Source organism: Enhydra lutris, unplaced genomic scaffold, assembly GCF_002288905.1.
Source record: "Enhydra lutris kenyoni isolate GAN:26980312 unplaced genomic scaffold, ASM228890v2 scaffoldscaffold57, whole genome shotgun sequence".
Taxonomy (NCBI): Eukaryota; Metazoa; Chordata; class Mammalia; order Carnivora; family Mustelidae; genus Enhydra; species Enhydra lutris.
Window position 1 is genome coordinate 5,359,315 of NW_019154141.1, and position 25,076 is coordinate 5,384,390.

The 25,076-nt window shown below is 42.8% G+C and overlaps 1 protein-coding gene across 2 annotated transcripts in view; it reads right to left on the bottom strand.

Moving 5' to 3' along the window:
• Positions 1 to 23,010, bottom strand: part of LOC111158131 (G protein subunit alpha 13) — a 38,789-nt gene extending 15,779 nt beyond the window's left edge. The window contains exons 1-2 of one of the 2 annotated variants that reach the window (XM_022520005.1): positions 22,605 to 23,010; positions 19,473 to 19,699 (exon numbers count right to left, since the gene is read on the bottom strand). In XM_022520005.1, coding sequence (XP_022375713.1) covers positions 19,473 to 19,699; positions 22,605 to 22,887 — 510 coding nt within the window. In that variant the 5' untranslated portion in view covers positions 22,888 to 23,010. The remainder of the gene's footprint in view (positions 1 to 19,472; positions 19,700 to 22,604) is intronic. The other variant, XM_022520004.1, reaches the window with a different exon arrangement.
• Positions 23,011 to 25,076: the final 2,066 nt, after the last annotated feature.

Sequence of the window (25,076 nt, forward strand, 5' to 3'; positions counted from 1 at the left end):
CCAGTGTCCCGGTGAATTAAAAAATCCTATTAGTTCTACAAACTGAATTTTGTAAGTTGTGTCTAAACTAGGAATGGCCTGAATGTTATCCCACAAGAATCATGTGCTACAAAGGTTCTTTCTTTGCTTGGGGTAAAATAAGTCAGAGACCGAGTTTAAAGATAACAGAGAAGCTGAGAACACAAATGAGAATGTGATTTTTATTAAGCAAATGTGTAGTCAGAGTATGGCAAGCTTGGCAGTTTATCTGCCCGATTACTGAACAAGAGACCCATGTATTCAACAGTCTCTTCTGCACAGCTAAAATGTATAAAGGACAGCACTTTAGAATCTACAAATTTAAAAGGATGTGGAATTTAAGCTGACTTTAATACAGATTTTTAAAAAGCAAGGCATGCATATTCTAGATAAGGCAACTTGGCAATGGGTAACAGGAACTTTAAACAGGATCCTCACTGCAGAACTATAGGAAAAATCCATGTTCGTGCGGCAGTGATAGTGCCACTGTGGCAGAAGGAAAGGCTGGCTTGGGGCTAACCTGAGGTCTCCTCTTCCCTATCTTCTAGAGCAGGGATCCTCCAACCATGACCTGCAGGCCAAGGCCAGCCCACTGCTGGTTTCCGTGTGGCCCGTTTCTGAACGGTTGGGGGGAGAAAAAATCAAAAGCATACTTCATGACATCTGCAAATGATACGAAATTCAAATTTCAGGGTCCATAAATAAGGCTGTATCGAACACGACCTCCCTCATTTGTTTGCGCACTGGCGACGGTTGCTGCGGACGCCACGAGCGGTCACGACACCGCTGAGTGTGGGGCTCTCCTCACCGTGCGCGACACGATGCTGACGCAGTGACAGCCTGAAAAGGTCTCACGTGTCCCCGGGAGTGCCAGAGCGTGACCTCCTTTTCTTTTCCTTTTTTAAACTAGTGAATATCCATCAAAACACAAAGCAAAAGAGGACTTTCAATGTCCCGCTGTTGAGGCACAATGGAATGTGGGTAATTCTGATAAACCACACACGATGGAAAAGCACCGTGTGTATTAGCAGCGGTACCGTGGCTATGCTAAGAGAATACAATATACGTCCACATCACCAGACTAAACACTCTTCAAAAATAATCCCAACTCACAGGAAAGCAACAGGGGAAAAAAAAAATCACAAAGTTTAAAAGGGAATAGTTCATCACAGCAGGATTTCTTTGCGAAAGATGGAAACAGACTGAAACTGAAGTCAGTTTCCAAGTGCTTCAGGTTTGCTGGCCAAGCAAGGACTCCCACTTACTGCTCCGCGGTTGTTTACTCCAGCAACCAGCGCCAAGTCTGAAGGCACTGCAGATTCAGCCTGTCTGAACAGTCTGTGTGCGGGAGCTACACGTGAGCATACACTCAAAGAAGCCGAGAAAGCTCGAGAGCGACTTCACCTAAACTGTAACGTGCCAGCGTGTGTCACAACTGATGTACACAGTAGAAGTATGTGCGCAGCAGAAAAAAGGACAAATTTAGGAAGACTGTACAATGACTGCACATTGCGTGACTCGGTACTTTGTGGAAAGTAGATGGGTCTCCCATGTGTTTCTGAACCAGAGAAGTGTCAATAATTAACTTAATTCACTTCCCATGGACTTATGTCTCATCAGTTCCATGAATTCTGTAAAAAATAGAAGCTGAATATGCTGATTTGTCCTATTACACAGTTCAAGAGCTTAGCAGAGGTAAATCTTTACGGAGATTTTTGGAACTAATGGATGAAAGTGAATTTCTCCCAATAAGAATGGCCTTCAATCACTAATGCGGACCATGAATGGCTCTAGAAATTAGCTTTAGGGAACATCTGATTATATATCTTAAGGAATTGAACCTCAAATTAAAAGGCAAACCAGTTTTTGCAAAACTTATACTGTGATAACTCATTTCAACAACTGGCATTATTTTAATCATAAGCAATGTTAAACTGTTTTATATATATATATATATATATCTATATATATAATTTCTTTGCTTCCAAAAGTTAAAACAAGTGAGACCACCATCCTTACATAAATTTGCAGCATGTATTTTTCCAGAATCAAACTATAGTTCCTGCAGCATCTTTCAGATCCTAATGCAAGGACAGAGGATACTGTCATATTTCAAAATCCACTTAACTGTACAATGAGGAGCTTCCGCCTAACCATCAACTGGAAATGGATAATTTGCAATGTAAATGACACGTCAAGAGGCAAACACTGAGAAGAATCTACCAGAATTCTATAAATGTCTTCCAAGCAATGACTATGCTCAATTAAAATCATATGCTCAGGGGCGCCTGGGTGGCTCTGTCAGTTGAGTGTCTGCCTTCAGCTCAGGTCATGGTCCCAGGGTTCTGGGATCCAGCCCGGCAGAGTGGGGCTCCCCTGCTCAGCAGGGGGTCTGCTTCTTCCTCGGCTCCCCCAAAGCTTGTGCTCTTACTTGCTCTCTTTCAAATAAATAAATGAAATCTTTAAAAAAATCATATGCTCATTTGGCAGTACCTATCTGTATGAAAAGACATCTTTTTCAAGGATGAACTGTGTAAAATCTCAGTACAGATCAGCATTAATAAACATCTGCAACTTAGTTTGGTGAGAGGGAACCTTCAAATTTGAACCCCAATTAAGCAAACTGTTACTCATCTCCAAAAGAATCCCACTCTTCTCATTAGTAAACCTATATACTACAAAACACTCTATATAATTTTTATTATTCGATTTTGAATTTCACCCACAAAATACTTGTGGAAATTTGTGTTTTTTGTTATATAAATACCTATGTAATGCCCTTGATTCTGTCTGCTGGCATGCAAAGTCTAAAATATTATACTCCTACTACTGGCCCCTTTTAGGAACAGTGTTCTGACTCCAGTTCTAGACCCAGGGTCTTACACCTGGCAGTGCCTTAGCCCTTCTAATGCGCTTGGCAAAGATACTGACTCCTGGGGCGCCTGGGTGGCTCAGTCCATTAAGCATCCAACTCCTGATTTGAGCTCAGGTCTTGATCTTGGGGTCGGGGGACTGAGTATCGAGACCTGTGTTTCTAAATAAATAAATAAATAAATAAGTCTTTTTAAAAAACTACAGGTTCCAAGGTCCACCACAAATCTACCAGATCAAAAACAAAAGCTCTAAAAGAGGAGACTCTGATGTAGCCATTCCAGAGTCAGCTCAGATCTGGACACCCATCTTACTCAAAGCTGGATTTTATATTGACATTTTCATGACTTTTGGTATTGATTACACCAAGTCAGTTGTGTTTTTTAAGCCTTGCAAAAATGCCAAGAATATTAAGAAACTAGATTAGAGGATGTGAGGGCGATCTGGCTGGATATGTGTCACCGCACGGATCGCCAGGGCTGATCTGGCTAGCTAGGCAAGGCCTCCCCTTCCTCCCTCACCGCTCTATGTGCGTCCCTCCCGAAGCTGTGCGCTCAGTCAAGAGGAAAACCTTCCCCAACTGAGGAAGACCATTCTTTGGTCAAGGGTATATGGGAGCAGCTACGTCCCCCAGCTAGAAATTCCAAAAGCAAGCTCTCAAGAAACTAGATTAGAAACTTACTTGGCTTTATCTTATTGTAAAAGTAGGTTTCAAGTATCACTTTCGTTCAACTAGGTCTCACAAGTAAAACATTACACCTTCCTTTGACAGATCTGAAATGTGACATAAACAGCGGACTTAAGACTACAAGCAGAGCTTTTCCTTTATTTGGTCATTCCAGGCATACCTTACTGCCATTCTAGCTGCCTTCCTTTCTATATCCCGAGGCCCTATTTTCAAACGTCCACCAGAGTCTGCAGCCTTCGGAGCTAACTCCCTGAAAATTTTATGGTCAAAAATTGATGAACCTGGTAAATAAGTATTACACTGTTAAAATGTTATAAAAACATAAATGAGAAAAGTGACTAGAACGACTACTTATATCTTAGCATAGGATCCTGAAGAACTGAAAACCTCAATTAAACCTAGGAAATTAATTTGTTCCTACAACAGACACTTAAACTTTGCATGATAAGGTAAAGCAACTCAAGGTGCTTAATAAGGAAGAAGTACTCACTATCTTTTTTACCTGCTAAACAAGTACTCTGTGGGTTGAAAAGGTCAAATAAAATTCAATCAAATGTGGAAAAAAAAATGCAGAAAATGTATCAGATTTTAGTTTACTATTAAAAAAAACTGCCATTGTTTAATCCTGTAAAATATCTAGAATTTAACTGCAGGTTAATTAACTGTGCCTATAAGTGGCAGAAAACTCACTGAAAAAAGAAGTCAATCAGAAAAAAATAAGCGAATTAAAAAGTATCCCATTTTTATGTGTTGAGGCCCTTTTAGTTAGTTATGAGACCACCACTACCTAAAACAGTTCTCTGTTTTTTTTTTTAACATTTATTTATTTGAGACAGACAGGCAGACGGACAGCAAGTGAGGTGAAAGGCAGAGGGAGAGGGACAAGCAGACTCCTGGCTGAGCAGGGAGCCCGATGGAGCCCGATGGAGCCCAATGCCAGGACCCCCAAGATCATGACCTGAGCCAAAATCAAGAGTCAGAGGCTGAACCAACTGAGTCACCCAGGCGCCCCTAGTTTTCTGCTTAAAAATAAACATGGCAGTACAATAAACAGTAGAGAAAATCTATACTACCAAGGTAATTAAGCAGTGAGAAATTTTCTTCTGAAATCTAAGTATACATGTGATTCTGAAAATGAGAACTCAAAGTTAATATCCAGTTTCTCTTTATATAGAGAACCAATCACTAGCCAAATGCTAAAAACAGCAAAACATTACCTGAAGAAGTACTAGTGAACTACAGAATAGATGTCTGTGCTCTAAAATGGCTAAGTGCAATGGTTTAAAGCTGTTTACACACTTCCCATGCATGTGAAGTCTTTCATCTGCAAGTCTGGAATACTTTAAAGATGAAAAACAATCAAGAGATTAGAGAGAAAACCAGAAATCTGTTTACTCCTCAAACTGATTACCCTTGGGAGTTGTACTACTTCCATCGCCACAAGAAGGTTCTGGTATGCCTGTAATGCGCCTTTAATTTTCATCAGTCTTATAATCCCCCAAACTAAGCCAGATCAAAGTTTCCCGAATATTCATTAGGTAGGCTTCATTAAGCATATGTTTGGAAAAATCTATTCAAAAGAAAACATCCACTCACCTTTAAAAGTGACCTATATGTTCTTTAATTTTATTTTTAAATTTTTTGGAAGATTTTATTTAAGAGAGAGAAGACATGTGCATGAGCGTGGGATGGGGTGGGGGAGCTTGATCCCGGGACCCTGAGATCAAGACCTGAACCAAAGGCAGACACTTAACCAACTGAGCCACCCAGGCACCCCAACATATATGTTTTTTTTTAAAACAAAACAAAACAGTAATTTATATTGGTATACACTAGTAATTTAAGCCCTGCAAATATCATGATGAAGTCGTATCTAAATAAGGAGACTTTAGGACAATATTCTATGAATAGACTTTGAGCAACGTAAGCTTTTCCACCTAGCATTTACTTATGTAAGTTTACAGTAAGAAGCAAATGGCAAATATAAATAAGGTACAGAACAGAAAAGTTCGGGGTTAAAGCTGGTTAATGAATCAAGACTCTTCATTCAATCTAATGATGCAGCTAATAACAAAGGCAGAAGATAGTACATATTTTTTAAATTATTTAAAGACTCAATTTCCCATCAGATTGGTCCTTTCTCTATTCTCTTCACATATTCACATGAAAATATGAAAGTTACCATGATACTGCTCTGCTCACACTATTTATCTGAAATCTAAGATTCTAACGTTATACTTAATTTCTCAAAGTCGTTAAACATAAACGTGGCCTAGTTATATTTTAAGAGTTTATTCATACCTTTGAAAATGACAATAAAGTGAGAAGAGCTTGAAACCACTGTATTTCAAATATGTGAAATATACTAGCTCTCTAAAGAGTTCCATGTCTTTCCCCCCAGCTAATTTTTTTCTTCAAACTAAAATACGATCAAGAGGCCAGCTAACTGGTAGTTAGCTAGGTAGTTAGGTAGTTAGGTAGTTAGCTAACTGGTAGTTACTGTAGTCCTACCAAATTCCAATTCACACATAATACAACAATGCAGCTTGGTAATTCTTCTACTATAGAAATCACAAAAAAGAACCTTACTTTCATTAAAACATTTCATCCCGAAAAAACAAAAAAGTTTAGTCATACATTTAGTAAGTATTTATACATACATATGTATCTCCTACTTATGTGCACATACCTAACATATATAAGCTATTCAGTTTTGTTATCTTGAGTACCAATTATTCTCTAAACCCTACTTAAGAACTACAATCCCTTCTTTAAAATAACACAGGTTTCAGAATGGAGGACAGCATTCCTTTTTAAAAATCTTCCCTCAAAAATTAAGCATTTTAATTAAAAATTAAAGATTTTATTTATTTGAGAAAGATAGAGAGAGAGAGAAAGAGCCAGGGAGAGCACAGGTGGGGAGGAGAAGGAGAAGCAGGCTCCCTGCTGAGCAGGGAGTTCAACCAGGGGCTCGATCACAGGACCCTGGGATCATGACCTGAGCTGAAGGCAGACGTTTAACTGAGCCACCCAGGTGACTCTAAATACAGATTTTAAATGTGAAGAAGCAGTTTAATATGGCAGAGATGGAGGGCTAGAACGGTATCATATATAATGTTGTTCAACTGGGTAGCAACCTGGTAAGATTTAGCTCATGTTCCCATGTAGCACCACCACCTCCTGCTCATAAAAAAATATATACAGGAAAGAATTTACATTTAAGTCAAAAATTCACCCATTTCTAGAAGAATCCCTTACCAGTTCTCTGAGAAAAATTACCTCCTCTAAGAAATGCTAACATTGCAACATTAAATGAATAGGATATAAAATTGTACAGAAAGTACAGAAAAGTTTATCTCCACCTCCAATACTATTTTCAAGTATCAGAAGGAAATACACCAAAATGTCAACAAAGATATCTTAAAATGGTGATTAGGGCTAACTGGATGATTTTCTAAAATGGATATATACTTTTAAAATTTAAACTTTAAAAAAAGCTAATTTGGATTCTGGAGCCTTTAAGTAATTTCCTCAAAAAACAAAAAGAAAATGATTTTCTTATTTTTCAGTTTCCACCTAATGATTACACTAAAAAGCTTTAAAGTTTTTTGAGCTCTGAAAAAATTCTCCAAAGTTAAAATACTTTTTTTTGCAAAGGGTCAATCATACACAATCCTGCTAATATATAAAGAAACATTAAGCTCTGCCAGAACGAAAATCTTCAGTAGAACATCTTTTTTTTTTTTTTTTAAACTCTCAAAAAGAAATAACCTCAACTGTTAAAAAAAAGGAAAAAAGAATACAGTCTTCCAACACAGGACATACTTCCCAAAAAAAGTTTCAATTCCCCTGCTGTCTAAATAGAGGGCCCTATAAGAGTCCTTCTGAATGCACACCAGATGGAAATTTCTGCTCTATGATGATGTGCTACAATGCATCTTGAAATCCCCCCAACTCAAACATTATGCAATAATTGCAACATTAATTAACATTAACAATCAACATTAATAAAGAAATTCTATGCCTAAAATCACACAGCAGATGGGAGGAAAATCCAGATCACTTTATTCTGTTTTAGTGTTCAGTCCATCAGCACAAGTTCTCTTGTCAAGAGAAGCTCCACACAGCCTACAAGGGCATTAACTACCTTTCCTTTCCCCATCTGCCGATCAATCGTGTCAGAGAGCAAGGCAGTGCAACCTGTGAATGTTTCTAAACACCGACCAACGTGGGAAATAGTTCAAAACGTATGCTGGCCTATCAGTTCCTGTTTCCAAATCACTGTTGAGTTAATTATATTACGAAGGGATGGAGGAAAGCATGGTAGTGAGTATCAGACATGGGCTATGGAGTCATACAGCCCTGACTTTGAGTATCGGCTCTAATCAAAACCTGCTGTGAACCTTAACCTCTACGGACCTATGTTTTCTGTACAAGATGAAGTGAACGGGACCCATACTCTCTAAGGTCTTTTCTAGGCTAGTAAACAGTGATTGTGCACATTCCTGGCGGAAAGGCAGCAAAAGCAGTATACTAGAGCATTCGTCGTCTCACTGGCAAGCACTGGGGCTGGCTTATCTGGCTCCCACCAGACTGAGAGCCTGCACCCAGGCAGCTGGACAAGCAGTTCGTAAGCTCCAGGGCCTACTCGGTCCAGAACTCGGTGTGGGCAGGTGTTCAGTGCATGTCTGCTGAAGGAACAAAGGAATGAATGTGTTTTACTGATCAAGTTATTGCCCTCACTAAACAGGAAATGGTCATAAGTAAAACAATCACGTACAAAGTGAAAAACTCTTCTGTGTTTGCCTGGCCTAATGTTAACAGCATTATCGCCTGCTATGAACTCTATTTCTGAGACAGTGAGAGGCAAAGAAACTGGTCAGTATAAACACAATGTCCTTTTGAACTCTGAAAAGGCTTGAAAAAAACCCAACCTACAAAGCCAGGTGGTTCAAAGTCCTGCAAAAGGGAAATGAGAACAGTCAACTTAATCTCAAGTAGATCCTCTCCATTTCCTCAACTCTCTTCCCTCTTCCAGCCCTTCCAGCCTGGCTTGTCCCTCACCAGGTCACCTGCCCCAGTCAGCAACAACCTTCCAGATGCCAAAATCAAGGAACACATCAGTCTTCGCCTTACTGCGCCTCAGTGGCATGTGGCACCGCTGTCCACTCGTTTCTTCTCCAAAACACTTCTCTGGCCCCCAGGGCTCTACACGTTCCTGAAATTCTCCTACCTTTCTGGCCATGTCTGCCAGCATCCCCTTCTCTGAAGAAGGTCCCTAAAGACTCCACCCTGAGCCCTATTCTCTTTCACACCCTCTCCGAATGCATGCCACATTCCGTAGACTTTAAAGATCACCGGAATACAAGTAACTCCTGAATTTCTAGCTACAGATGAAAGCTCCATTCTGGATTCCAGACTCCTGTGTCCAACTGCCTACCTGATTCCGCCTCTATGTCTCACAGAGATCTCAACCTAATATGCCCACACTGAAGTCTTCATCTTCCCCCTCAACTCTCTCTCACAAAATCTTTTCATTTCATCAAAAAGCACCGCCATCTACCCGTTCATTTAAATCAGAAGCCGAGTCACTCTTACCGTCCGCCTCCCCCTCACACCTCATCTCCAATCTGTCAGATTCCCGTGATTCGCCCTACAAAGCGCATCCTGAAGCCACCATCTCCCTCCATCTTCACAGCTTCCACCTGATGACCAGCTGTTCCTTCCACAACAGTATCCTAACGCTGGAACCGCTTAGCATCCAGGGCCTCTCAACAACGGTCTGCTGACTCAGCGTGGCTCTTTTCATCTGCCCCCAATTTCCACACTCCAGCAAGCCTTCCCCCACCCACGTCCTGCAAGCATGGTGCTCCTTCTGCCGAACCTTCCTTCTCCTCACCTGGCTAACCCTTTCTCACCCACAGGGTCCTAACTTACAGGTCGCCTCCTCAGACCATCCTCTTTTTCCTTCAGGGCTTCCTTTTCTTGTCCTTCAGAACATTTACTACGAATGTAGGTTCCTCCAATGAGCAAGATCAGTGAGAACAGAGACTGCTCTCATTGGATTCACTAGCAAACGTCCAGCCTGTGGAAAGGGCCTGGCTCATTAACAGATGTTCACTACCACGTGACTGGAGGGCTGCTGGGAGCTCCCAGTTAACTGTTACCAGACTTGTGAAAGAATAGATCTCCTGAAATCTGCTACTCGAGGCCTTCTTACCCACATTGTCTTTCCTGTTTGCTCTTTACTTTTCCTATTTGAGAAAGATTACAAGGAACATGGATACTCAAAGTAATGCTCTACACCTTCATACCTGCATTTCATACAGAATAGAATTACATAAAAAAGCACAAGATGAGGGGCGCCTGGGTGGCCCAGTGGGTTAAAGCCTCTGCCTTCGGCTCAGGTCATGATCCCAGGGTCCTGGGATGGAGCCCCGTATTGGGCTCTCTGCTCAGCGGGGAGCCTGCTTTACCTCCTCTCTCTCTGCCTGCCTCTCTGCCTGCTTGTGATCGCTGTCTGTCATGAATAAATAAAATCTTAAAAAAAAACAAAACAAACAAACAAAAAAAAACACAAGATGAGGGGTGCCTGGATGGCTCAGCAGAAGAGCACATGACTCTGGACCTCAGGGACATGTGTTCAAGCCCCACACTGGCTGTAAAGATCACTTAAATAAATAAAACATTAAAAAAAAAAAAGTGAACATACACATTCCCTTCAAAAGAATGCATTTCTACACAATGAAAGTTTAAAAAAAACAAAGGAGCCTTCTTTTTCAAAATGAAGTTATCTTACATTATGACCTGATGTGCAAAATGCTATTTAACAGGTAAAAAAATCTTGGTTTCTTACTAAGTTGTAACACCAACCTTAAAACTGGTTGCAACATTTAATCATAAGATAATTTTAAAAAGTCAAGGAAAAAATTAAGCAAGTACATATAATTCTCCTTACCCTTTTCTAGAACTAAAATGTGTGACATCTATATGGTATAAAGTCCCTATAATTTTTGAAGCTGTAGCTAACAAACAATAGTTTTACTGCAAACATAGCAAGTAACAGTTAAAAAGAGCAAATCATTACTATTGCAATATTTTAACTCAATAGGTTAAATCACATTACTCTCTTTTAAATATTTACACTAGGATAAATAGTATTTGCAGCTTTGTGAAAATACAGCACTCACTTACTTAGGCTTTTAAAATCAATAAATAGGAATTTAGGGACCATCTCACACGGGAACAGCAATCTATCTAAAGCACGATCTCCTCGTTTGTTAGGCCTCCTATAACAGGGAGTTGGCCAGGCAGTAAGTTGTGACTCCAGCAACTAGGAAAACCTAATAGCTTCCATTTTTCTTTTACTTAGTATCAATTAGTGCACATCATGAGGCCTAAATGAAAAGTCACACAACGACATAAGATGACAGACACTCCTACTAGGCAGCTGGTCTTGGTTAACAGAAAAATAATTCTTAAAAAGATTATCCAGGGAATAAGAGTAACCAGGATATTGAAAAGGAAAGTCAAAGTCTCTCACACCAATTATTCCTTAGTTCCACTTTTTTAACCATTCTAGAAGGGTGAGAAGAGAAATGTCCTACTCAGAGGATAAATGTGGCAGCTCTGGCTCAAGAAACCCAAAGACACCGTTTTACTAGTGCTTTTACTTGGCTGTTATGCAAAATGATCAGAAGTTATAAAATCTCAAAAAAAGTAATATGAAATTAAAAAAAAAATCATTCTGTATTGTGTAAGGAATTTTTTTTTTTACCTTGGAAAAGCATCCCAAATAGCCTCTTTGGCCTGCGTACCTGCAAAGCCTGCAAAGCCTCGACCAGCTGCAGGCACAGGACCGGAGAGGGAGAGAGCACGAGTGTGGGGGTGGAGGGTCACCTCCGAGATGGAGCAGAGATGTGCGCGTAGTGGCAGGGCAGAGCGCCGGCGCCTCTGCCGATGGCTATCCTACCGAGCCGCCAGCAGGACGATGAGGATTTGGTTAATTCAGCCCACGCATCAGATTAAAAATCAAGCGAAGTGATATGAGAAGGCAACACGAACCAACACAGCAACACAGAGGAGCTCAGTTCTCTCTCGGATGTTCTGCCTTCGGCAGAGACAACATACGATGTCATGAGAATATGAGTCATATTCTGCATGTTTTAGAATTCAGGATTTTTATATCGGTAATCAAGTTCAGAGAGGGAAGCAAATCAATGCTTATAGGGCTTTATTTTGTTAAAAAGCTACTTGTGGTTTATGCACGTATGGCTTATTAGAAATAGTAACAGCTCATGTTAATAATATGGTTAATATGGGTCAGGCACTGGGCCACAGGCTTATTTTATAGGGATCATCTCGTGCAATTTCTACATCAACTAATAATAATAATAGGTCTTCGGATAGTCCCCCTTTTACAATTTCAGAAACAGAAAGGCTGAGGGACTGCCTCAGGCTCACACACTGAAGGGCAGAGCCAGGACACAAGTTCTAGTAGGTCATTCAGCTCCACGTTATCCCTCCACACGGCAGATAACCACATCAAAGTGGAACACCATCACATTAAAACCATTTGTAAAAATGTCTTACAACATGTAAAATAAATCAATGAATTTGGATATGGTTATTTTCTAATCTGCTTGGAAAATACAAAGTTTCATAGAACAAAACCAAGCACACACGTTTTAATGACTTAGAACTAAAGCCAAAATAAACCAATGGAGAGTGATTCCACTACTAGTTTTCTGCATCTCTTGTGTAATCGTTGGGGATGAAACAGTTCACCCACTGCACTGATTTAAAAATCTTTTTTATTCATTTTGCCAAGAGAAGAAAGAGATTAAATTGGAAAGAGTAAGACAAACAGTGACCATCACTGCAACAGATTGGTAACTTTAACCAAGGCCACTGAAGTCCGATTCTCGAAACAAAATTACTATTCCCTTGATCCCTATCAACCCATTCTAATGATGCTCTGCTAATGCAGATGAAACAAATTCTTCTGGAAAAAAAAGAGCATCTTGTAAAAAAAATATGTTCACAATAATGATCAAAGTAGACTGTATCATACAGCTGGAAAAAAAGACAAAGTACTTTCAAACGAGGAAATAAAAATAATTGTCAACTTTCAGAAATATGCACTTAAAAAAATAGGCAGTTTCTAACTGGAACAAAAACCTACAACAAATTGCAATCTGGAAGGCTCGCAAGCAGCATAAAAACTGTGGCCGCTCCGTGAGAGACACTGCAAAGAGCTCATAAAATAACAGAACACAAAGGATCTGATAACCCCTTCTGTACACCAAGCACAAAGTTGGGCAACTATAAGCCAGGCAGGCCAATTTCCAAATGACACTTGCCTAAAAAATACACAGCTGCCTGTCAGATAACAGGCAGCCGTCATTAAACGTTCCCATTTCAGGGCCCACGTTACAAACCATGTTCACTGATGGAACATCAGGTGAGGATACTAGTATAGTGAGTTTTCAAGGAGGTGAAGATTCAAACCACCTTTATCATGATGAATGGTGGTTAGGATGAACTGCGCCACTAAATGAGTAAATCTACCATCAGTCATTTAAGATTTATATCATAACTATAATCTGAATTTAAAAAAGGAACAGCACAGGGACATTATGAAAGTTCAGAACAGAAGAACTGTGCAACTACCAGTGCAATGCCATGTATTCTTAATAAAACCTTACACATATTTAAAGTGACGTGCTAGAACTTTCTAGGGGAGTGTTAATTATTTGTGTGCATGGGTGTTGGCCAGAAGAGGCTGGGCATGGAAGGAAAAAATGCTCCACGGATGTAATGCTTGAGTGCTCCACAATGGTCCACTGGCCAGCGCTGCAGACCAGTGGAGTTGGCAGACCAGGATTCCAGGGTCCAGTCTATCCTTTCATTAGCTGTGACCCAAAGCATCAAGAAACCTCTTTGCGTCTGAACTTTTTCCTCTGTGAAATGGAGACAATAGCATGTATTTCACTCCTCTCACAGTGTTTTTAAAGGATTATATGGTAATATACATGACAGGGCTCTGAAAAGTTCAAAGCGATTTTCATAAAATGTAAAGTAATAAGAAGTGATATAATTATCAGCCCTTGAATTGATTTTCTAGAGAAAGAAACTGGCACCTGTTTTGGGCTAATAGGACAAGGTGTCCCAGCTTGGTCAGCTGCTTCCTATCTGTGAACAAGGAACAGGGACTATTCAATCCAGGGAGGCCTTCGGCAACTATGGTTTTCTTTTCTTTTTTTTTTTTTTTTAAAGATTTTTTTTTTTTTAATTTATTTGACAGACAGATCACGAGTAGGCAGAGAGGCAGGCAGAGAGAGAGGAGGAGGCAGGCTCCCTGCTGAGCAGAGAGCCCGATGCGGGACTCGATCCCAGGACCCTGAGATCATGACCTGAGCTGAAGGCAGAGGCTTTAACCACTGAGCCACCCAGGCGCCCCGGCAACTATGGTTTTCTTAAACTAAAGGCCACAAGCTTTTCTCCCGGGCTAGGTCCACTCTAAGGAACTCTGAAACCAAAGTCTAGTTTTCATAATAAAACCATCTCCTGGCTTCATCTCTTAGCTGTTTAGTGAACATTTTCCGAGCAGCATAAATTACTATACCACTAGCTTTATTCAGCAGTAAAACATAATACAGCAGCACAGTAATCTACAACACCTGGCTAGAACCCAGACATCCCATAGCTAGTTAAGTTTTCACCAAAAAGATAAATAAAAAAGATATAAACACAAACACACCAACATACTATGTCAAGAGATACACACGCATATAAATGCACACACATCCAGACAATCTCACGAAGTTGTATTAAAACCATAAGCACATGCCAAAGCAGCCTCTCTGTTTTTAACATACAGTACTATACAGCTCTGGGTTGCTAAGATTTGGATAAAAAGAAACCACTTTCTTCTGATCGAAAATTCACCAAGAAGCAATTCTATCTATGGAGACCTAATATTTTAAAATCTCTGCAGTCATATATAATCTTTTTGTTAGATATGTTCAAGTGTTTTACCATAATCCTCGAATCCAGAGACAATAGGTTTTTTGCAACTTGAAGTCAAAATCCTGTTTTGATTTTATTCATGGAGAAAACAGACCAATTCCTTCCCCAGCAGAAACATAGTCTGTCACTGAAAGTAGTAACTGATTCATTTTTTTAAAGCCAATCCAAATTAGAGTTAAAGAATAAACCAGTGCCTCTAATTCTATAGCATTTCAAATCCATTTTGCAGAATAAATACAGAAATAAATATGTTAGTCCTAACTGAAGTTCCTATTTTACTTAGCGCTCAGCTCTTTATAGGTCAATGAATGGGGCTAAATAGTTAGTCTGTTGCCCAGGCTGAGAGCAGCTCTGTCTTAGTGGATAAACTACCTCATCGGCTTGAAGTGTAAAGTCCAGCACAAACTGTACTGCTTGAATAAGAAAAATTAAGTCTAACTGAAGGTACCATGGTAACAAAGAAAATAACTTTGGTTTCAAGAACTGCAAAGAAAGACTAGTCATTACAGGAAGCTGTATTAGTGCTGACAAGTTAAAGTGTTTATAGAAACTAGGAAGCTCTGGAGTGTCCCTCCCAGTCACACACTTTCCTGCCCTATTTAACCAGTCCTGTTAACGTTGCTTACATTTCCAAAGAAGTAACTGAATATTAAATATCTAAAAAAATTAACTGACAAGCATTCCTGACCATTTTGTTAGTTTTGCTCTGTTATCTGCAGTTACACACTTTCTAGCCAAGCCCTGACTCCCATCTCTAGTCATGTAAGTTACCGAATTCCCTGACCACAGTCACACGCTGTTCCAGAGGGGGTATCTCACGTGTGTAGCGGTAGGCCATAGTGAACACACAGCCGAAGCTCAGCATCACAAATAGTTAATCCAGTGCTAAGAGACCGCTTCTGAGTATGTATATCCCGGGAGCTCGTTTATAAGAATTAGAAAGGTATCTTAAAAGCTAGAAGAGCAATGTAAATCTTGGATTCTTCTTTTTCCACAGTAAACTATTTAGCTTACCCATAATGAAACTAACCAGAAAAGGAAATGTTTGCCTTTGGGAACTTGGAAAAGAAAACATTCATGTTTGTACCCGAAATTATTACTAACAAATGAATGGCTGGCTAAAAACCTAAGCTGTGATCCCACTACCCTATCCCTTTTGCCCTGAAGACTGATTACAAGGCAGTTGCTCATCTTAAGCAAAGAAACCATAAAAAGGCTTAAAAACTATTCCTGTTTGGGTTTGTTTTTTTTTTTTGGTATTTCAATTTGCATTAATAAATTTAATAATCAATTGTTAGTTGAAACAAAAAAGATGAATTTTATCTATCTACTAACTCTTCTTTCTTCGCCTGATGGTTTTACTTTTACTTTTTTTAAATTTTTAATTTTTTATTAACATGTAATGTATTATTAGCCCCAGGGGTACAGCTCTGTGAATCGCCAGGTTACACACTTCACAGCACTCACCATAGCACGTACCCTCCTACCCTCCCCAATGTCCATAACCCAACCACCTGGTTTTACTTTTTCTATCCAAGACTCAAGAATATACATTGTTAAACATAAAAAGAAAAACTATGACTGTAATATAAGGACTTCCCAGCTCCTAAAAAATTAACAGACTAGCGTACAGAAATGATTCCTATTTCCTAGAAGACACTTAATGTGGGATGTTTCTTTTTTTCTAGAAGAACCTTATAATTCAGAATGTCTAAAAAAGGAGGAAATAAAATAAGTGTCAGACTTTTATGCTAGTGAGAGAGAAAAAGACAAACAAGGCATACCAATGGAGCTTCTACTTTGGTGGGAGACCCAAACACAAGTGCAAACAAGTGGAGTACAGGCACCCAAACGAGGGCTGGAAGCAAGCACAGCAAGGAGAACACAGGGCACAGAGCCACATTCCAGCCAGAGGGCTGGAGAAAGCTCTGACCCTAAGGCACTGTTCCTCAAGGCGGCCCAAGGAGCGAATTCATCCAAATCACTGATGACTATCTATTATACATACACATCACCGGGTCCCATCCCAGATTCCTGAATCAGAGCCTCTTGGGATGAGTCTAGAACTCTGCTTTTGTTTTGTTTTGTATCAAACAGGCATTCCAGTGAATCTGATGCAAGGGGTCCGCAGACCACATTTAGTCACACTGAAATGTGATTACCATTCTTCTAAGTCAAGGGTAGGACCTACTGAATATATATAGTCGTGAAAAACCCTGGCAGAAAGACCTTGTAAAGACAGCCACAGCAGCAGAAAATCAGGGTATGTGGAATTGAGAGGTTATCAGGTGTGTGAAGTAGTCTAATGAATACACTGTCGGAATCATAGGCAAGCTCGCTAGGCTTGACTCAAATAAAGAGTTGAACTCTGTTCTGGAGGTAAGGGGGAAAGAACACAGCCTTCTGAACAAACCCGTGTAGTGTTTGAACAAGATTACCTGGGAGTCCAAGCAAGAGGTACTAAGACATTAATGGAAAGAGGGAAAGGAGGGAGCAGATGCAAGAGATTTTTCATCAGTGGAAAAAATAGGACTTGTGAATTTAGTGCACGTGGAGAAGAAAAGGAATTAAAGAGAACAGGCAGGAATATTTTAAATGAGCCAGGTGCCCTCTCGATGTCCACCACTGTGCCAAGCACCACACAGCAGCCAAAAGCACAAGAGTCATTAATTCAACGTAATACTTGAGCTCCTCCTATACGTTGACAGGCACCATTAACAATGCCAAGGATACACACAGGAAAAAAATTCCTGTCCTCCAGGAGTTTAAAATTACATCCTTCCCTGTTCCTCTCTTCTTCTGTCCCTACTTTTTATGGGGCAAAGTCTTTCTGGAGCTTGTCACTCCTTGTGCTCAAGACCTTCTTCGTTCCTAAAGCATCAGCTGGGCCCAGTGAAGAACATGTAGGCCCTCACTCTGACTGGTTTTGGTTATTTGTTCTTAATGGCAAATACTCAGGAATGCTTTTTCTCCACTACGATGACAGCACAGTCTTGATACAAAACTGTTAGAATGTAAACGTCCAGGGATGACTGCGTGGCTCAGACGGTTAAGCCGCTGCCTTCAGCTCAGGTCATGATCCCAGGGTTCTGGGATCGAGTCCCACATCAGGCTCCTTGCTCAGCTGTGAGCCTGCTTCTCTCTCTGCCTCTGCCTGCCACTCTGCCTGCTTATGTGCTCTCTCTCTCTCTCTGACAAATAAATAAATAAATACGATCTTAAAAAAAAAAAAGAAAGAAAAAAGAATGTAACGTCCAAAATCAAGTGTCAGTGAGGCCCAACTTCAATGAAATGGACTTACAGAACTTTCCCTCAGAAACCTTTAGAGCCCAGCTGTTTATTCCTTCATCCAGTCAATACCAACCGTACGCTTTTGCAGCTGGATGTTTCTCCCCTGACCTAGAAGGATGAATAAAGTCTTCAGAAACCTTAGGGTGGAAAGTATGGTTTGTTCAAGAAAATGAATTAAGAAGAAAGGAGAATAAGCAGCACCTAAAAGCAAGATGGAGGGTGACAAGAGACGAGAAACAGTGTGCGGAGGAACTATCGGCTATAAAATAAGAAATACTGACCAGAGGACAAAAATCAACCACGAGTCTGAGAACTGGACGGAGGTCACTTGTCAAGTTAAATTCGTAATTGTCAGCATATAATGCTGCCAACGACTCGATTTTAATAACATGAGACAGTCTCTGCCTTTCGTTAATGGACAAAGTACCTGACAAGATACACACACCCAAGAGGAAAACTATACAAGACAGTAGGTAACCAGTAGCTACCGTTGCACGGCGCCCGTGAGAGCCATAATGCAGAGAAAGTAAAGATCCAAAACTCAGCTTTATAAAAAGCCGTCGTGAACACGGTTCTAGAACTTTTAATAGCCAAGACAGCTTCTGAGTACAAACTGTAACAGCAAAGACTGCTGGCTGTGTGTCGTTCTGGAGCCACACCCGTAAGTGTGGATCACTTCAATGCCAATGACATCATCAAACAACTTTCTAAGCAGTTTTACTTTCAAATGTCACTCCTTTGGGATCATATTACAGTAAAACACTTCAAATCTGAACTACCTCCAAAGTGCATACAGTCTAGATTGTTATCATTCCTGGGGATCTTTCCGGTCTTCGGCAAATAAAACCCAGAATACAATCAAAGCATTCACAATTAAACTGCAAAACACTTGATTAAAAAAAATTGATTTCAATCATTATTTGTGTATCTTTAACCTAGATCAGATCCTTTTCTGTTCCCACCCTCTCCACAGCGCTGTATAACGGCTATAAACGTTACAGTAGTCTAAGATTATTTTGCATCTAAAGAAGAAACGTTTTGTAAAATGTGCTTAGAAACCTTAGAAAAACACACACATAGATGCAACAATGACTTAAATGTTATCAAGGACTTTAATCTCTTTATAAATTAATCTGAATCATAAAAGGAGTACATCAAAAGGCCACACAGATGACACATCTGAACAACGAGGTGAGGTGCAGTTACTGAGCTCGCAGTCTGAGAACAAAAGATCAATTTTTCAGAAGGATGAATATTGTTGCTACAATTAGGAGGAAATTGTTTTCAAAAGTAGAATAAAATTAGGAGAAAGTACCTAAGAAAATCATCTCACTCACAAAAAAGAATAATGACCAATTACACATAACTGTTTCACCAAATCTCAGGGGTTTACTTTATTTTTATCTTGCTTCAGAAAGAAGCTCATCTATATAGCAATCCAAATTTCTGAGGCTAAAATTCTGGAGAGATACATTTTAATGTGGAAGTCAGTGAAAAAAGGTATGTTAGAATCAGTCACCGGTAAATGTTATTAAAATAAAACGACAACAATGTAAAAGAACAAATCTCTTACCAGTTGAAACTCTCGACGCCGGTCATAGGCATTCTGTATACCACTATCTGCCCATAATGCTCTTATAACAGGGAGGTATTGCAAAAAAACTTGAGTTTCCACCATTCCCTGGGACGCCATGGGAGAGCGGGTGTCAAACGCCATCATCTTGTCTCCGTTGACTTGGTTTGAGTTATCTCCCCACGGAATATGAAGCTTCTCTCGAGCATCTACCAGCACCCTCATACCTTTGTGTAAAAAGAAAGAGAAAGGTGTGCTAGGAGTCATTAGATATTCTCACTGATTTTATTCCATTATTAGCTTCTGAAGCCTCTTAACTACTCCAGGCTCACCTCCTCCCAAACTGGAGACCAACACTGAAACAAACACCCTTAACTTCTCAGAGCTTAAAAACAATTAACACTTGTTCACAATCATAAGATTAGAGCCTTGAAAAGCAAATACTATAAACACAATTGCTCTTTTTGAACGATTTTAACATGTTCTAATTTATAAGATAACTTTTTATAAACTTTTAATAGAAGGTAGTCACGGGACGCCTGGGTGGCTCAGGTGGGTAAGCCGCTGCCTTTGGCCCGGGTCTTGATCCCAGGGTTCTGGGATAGAGTCCCAAATCGGGCTCCTTGCTCGGCTGGGAGCCTGCTGCTCCCCCTGCTTGTGCTCTCTGTCAAATAAATAAATAAAATCTTTAAAAAAAAAAAAAAAAAGGTAGTCACAAGAGAACCAAAACCAGTAAAGGATAAAGAAATCACGCTGCACAGGCCAACTTCCAAGCTCTGAAAAAAACAGCGGCAGCTAAGATTTTCTGAGCCCCTCAAAGACATTTAAGAAATGCCAAGAGTCAAACATTATCACTCTGAGTTCGTCTGCTCCCTGAGCAGCACCCGGCTGTAACCCAATATCGAGTGGTCTCTCTCTTTTTTTTTTAAGATTTTATTTATGAAAGAGATCGCACAAAGGAGCAGAGGAGCAAAGGGGGAGGGTGGGAGTGAATCCCAAGCAGACTCCAAGCTGAATGTGGAGCCTGATGCAGGGCTAGATCTCACAACCGAGATACAACCGAGATCATGAGCTGAGCCGAAAATCGAGTCAGAGATTAAGTCACCCAGGCACCCCAACACCAAGTCTTCTAAGAACCCATCTGAAACTCAAAAACTCCCAAACCAAGCGTCTAGTCAGTGTAAGTCACAGGAAAGCCTTAGATTTCCCCAACGGGGAGGAAGAGCAACTGCAAAAAGTACATAGAAACAGAGAATTCAACTCACAGAGCTTAATCCAAACCCAGGATTTCTAATCACTGAACTGTTACCTTTGGTCCATCTTAATTAACAGTCACATGACTACTCAGTCAATTGTCTGGCTAACGTTTTGCTGTCAATCTTCCGATCACACCAACTCAAAAAAGTAGATGTCTAGTGACTTATTTCATCTCATAACCAGTGCTCAAAGTAGGTCACACTTACGACCCAGTGCACAATAAGGACCAGGTGTTTACCTGGCCCATAATCAGTTAACACGCTAACCCTATTCATTGACATAACTCCTTAAGTTCAGCGGCATCAGGATACAAAGGTACTTTCAATTAAGGACTGGCAAGGCGGATCCCTAAGCCTTGAAAGAGACCTTAATTAGTTTTGTGCTCAACAGTAGGATGGGAAAAATACAACTGTTTTATACAGCCTAACTGCAGCGATGCCAGGGCTCAGCGCTGGCTGGTTGTCATCTGTGAGCTCCTGGCCTAGTGCTCTTCTAATTACCCCACGACCCCCACCCCTCGACACCCACCCCCTCGTGGGGGGTCGGGGGCAGTGGATATTTTTCCTCAACTCAATTCTGGGAGGGAAAAAAACAGGTGATGAGAACGTGTTGCTTAAGAACTTCCTGAACAAAAAAAAAAATCCCACTTAAAGAAACGCTGCTGGCAAATCTGCTGAAATCTGTAGCAAACCCCTGGAGAACTGCTACCCAGATGGTGGCTTCCTGAGGCACCTGAAGTACCAGGCTCTGTATCTCAAATTTGCCAAAATGCCTCTTACAAACTAGAAAATGTTAGTTTCAGTGAACGTAACTGTCACTGAAATAAGAACCATCTTCTCCAATTCTCTGAAAGCCCAAAAATTATGTGTATTTTTCACTTACAAACAGCTTAATTAAAAAAAAAAAAAAAAAAAAACACTTGTCAAATAGAAGCAGAGCCTATGATCCAAGCCGACAACGACTTACTAACTCAACCTGTACAGGCTCCGCATCACTTTTTAGGCCAAAGATTTTTTATACCAAAGCAGGACTTCATTTAAATAGGAGAGCAAGTGGTGGTACTCCCCCCTCCCCAGTTATTAAGCAAAAAGGAGAGAGGAACGTGTTGCAGAGTGATTGCAGGCAAAACATCCTGCCCAACCGTGACAAGGGGGCGAAAAACCACTGATGCTAATTTTTTCAGACTAACTGTATGGGTCTACTCTTTCCTGATGCCAGCCCAGTACACAGGACTCCCTGAAGTTGAGTTATCTTTGCCCAAAAGGGCCCAGAAACTGTCACCCTTCGCCCTTGACAAGTCTCAGGCAAAACTTTCCTTATTGAGACGGTTCCAGGACTCCCTTGCTTAGGAGGAGGCCAAAGAAGCAGGGAGTTGGGAGCAGCCCCGACCCCATGTGACTCGGGTCACCAACCCGGGGCGGCGAGGTTGGGCAGGCAGTGCCAGGCCGGCGGATGGGGGTGAGGGTCCGGGGTTGACTCTTGGGTCTTTTGGCCTCGTCTGGAGGAAGGCAGGCGCGATCACCCAGCACCCCGAGAAGCCCGACTCGCCTCACTTCCCTCTTGGAGGGGACGAGGCCAGCGGCGGGGAGTGGGGTGGGGGACCACCCATGACCCCCTCTCGAAGGTCAAGGGGGAAAAGCGGGGAGCCCCCGGGCATCCTCTCCCCGAAGGCGCGAGGGCTCCCAGCGCAAGCAGGACCGACGCCCGGGGCGCGCCCCCTTCCCGCCCGCCCGCCCGGCCGGCCCGGTCCTCCGCCAGGGACAGGAGCGAACGAGGGCGGTGCCCGGCCCCGCGCTGGCCGCCTCCGCACCCCCCCCCCCCCCCCGGCCCGGCCCGGCCCGGGCCCACTGTCTCCGCGCGACCCCCGCCCGGCACCTTTAATCACGTTGCTGTAGATGGTGGGGCGGAACTCCTCGCGCGCGCGCTGGTCGAAGTCCTGCCCGTGGATGATCCGCATCTGCTTCAGGAAGGTGGACTTGCCGCTCTCGCCCGCGCCCAGCAGCAGGATCTTCACGAGCCGCTTCACGTAGGTCTTCTCCCGGGACAGGCATTTGTCGATCTCCTTGGACTTGCGCTGCTGCTCGGCCTCGCCGCTCGTCAGCACGCAGCCGGGGAAGCACACGGACAGCACGGACCGCGACGGCAGGAAGTCCGCCATCTTGCCGCCGCCGCCGCCGCCTCGGCGGGCCCCTCCGGCTCCCTCCACCTCCTCCTCGGGCGGCGGGCGGCTCCTGCAACGAGGCTCGAGGGCGGGGAGCGCTGCGGCGGCCCGAGCGCGCCCGCGGAGGGAGGGAACCAGCGAGGTGACTCGCAGGGCGGGCCGGGCAGGGCGGGCCGGGCGAGCCGGGGAGGGAGGGAAGGAGGGCGGGCCCAGGAGGGGCGGTGGCCCCCGGGCGTGCGCGCGCCCGCCGCCTTTCAGGAGCGCGCACGCACGCACACCGCGGCCGCTTTCCAGCCTGCCGGGCCTCCGCGAGTCACGCTCGAGCCCGGCGCGCGCGGGGGTGGGGGCAGCTGGGAATGGTCACGTGGTCTCCGGCCGGTCCGGGCGCGCGCTGGCGGCGCTCGACTTTCTGTTTCCCTTTAATTAGCTGCCCTCACTGACGGGCAGAAGCCTCTTCCCGGATCCTCTTCCTTCTCGGAGGCCCGAGACCAGGTCCCAGACACTGCCCTTTGGGCTCTCCTACCGCTCTCCACGCTCTTACACCTGGTTTACGTGCCCGCCCCCTCCTGTCACCCTTCGCGCGCTTAATTTCGAGCCCCTTGCCGCGAGCGGTATTGAGACCGCGGGCGCGAGTCTGAAAGGTTTTCGTGCATTTTCTGAGGGTGGTTTCTCGGACATCCTGCTCTCCCAAGCCCAGAGTGATACCCAGACATCATCAGCCCCCCAGCCCCCTTTTTGCAGACCCTGCAAAAGACTCTCCTTTCAGGGGAGGAAACTGGAGTTGTCGTTAATCTGAGACGTGCGGGGGGGGCGGTTAATGTCTCATTAATGTGGATTCCCACTCGAGTTGTCGCACTGAAGTCAGTGGATGGTGGCTGCGGAGGGTGAGGTCATAGTGAAAATCCCCCTAAACCGGACACTGTGAAGCAGACTCTTCCCTACAAGGAAGCAAGCAGATAAGCAAACAGACCGAGGACCGGAGCAAGCAAATTTTCGGTTTCCTGCCAGATTACAGAGGATGTGACCAGCCAAGGGACTTTTTTCTGCCCTAAGAGCAAATTCAGGCCAGGATACCTGAAAGGGCTGCTAGAGGACCAGGGACAAGTGACAGCTGGATTGATAGACTGCGTAGCAAGGACCCCAGAAGCCAACTCCTTTATTCTCGGTATTTAATGGCGAGTGGAAACAGCAGTTTTGGTTTCTCTCTTCTGTGCAGGGCAACGGCAGTGCTCCTTGATTTGGGCCTCTGTAACTCCAAAGCTGCCTATGTGTTGGGGAGCTGAGGTAAGAGGTCGGCACTCTGAGTTGGCCCATGACAGGTTTAAATGAAAAAAATCAGTGCCAGTCTACTGTCAGGTTGGCTTAATGGCTGAGAAGCCTCGTGACTCAGTAACTAGGCTGCAATGAACAATGGCTGTAGTAGGATTATCTCCTGTGTCCTGGCTGATCCCAGAGGGTGGAAAATCCACAATACACAAAGCAGGATAGGTCCAGCTCCAGTATCTATGGATGGATAGGGTCAGAATCACGGGGTGGTGCCTTCACACAAAATGTATGGTAAAAGCCTGACCCTGGATGGAAAATCTCTCTAGAGTCTCAGTTGTGTTCAGGAGGCCCCACTCTCCAACATCTGTCCACAACCGGAGAGCAGGTTTGGCCCCCACGCACCATTTCTATGTGGACTCCAGATGCTAATTTGAGCTCTTCTGCAAAATCAGGAGGGATGCCTGTAAGTTAGGGAACATACATATTTTTTTCTTTGTCCAAAAGTGTGTGCAGCATAATGGAGAACCAAGGATGCCCAGGAGGCAGGAAGGTTTTCCTGCCTGGCCAGTTCATGTTGTGACACGCAGAGCAGCAGCGAAAGCTCTTCAGAGCCCAGCGTGTAACCTTGTGCTGGAACAAGGTTGGCTCAAATCAGACCTAGCTGCTATAGTCGGTGTTTCTGAAAAATAGACACCTTTGGGCCCTGCCTGAGGTTTGGGTAGAGCAGTCCCACTGCTTCTGTCTGATAATCAAGTCCACCTTGAAGTTATAAGAATGAAAATAGGTTAGAGTTTTGGGGTTCCTGAGAAACTTAAACATAGACCTGCCATATGAGCCAGTAATTTTACTCGTAGGTGTATATAAAAAATAATTGAAAATAGGTATTCAGACCAAAAATAGTACACCCGTGTTCATGGCAG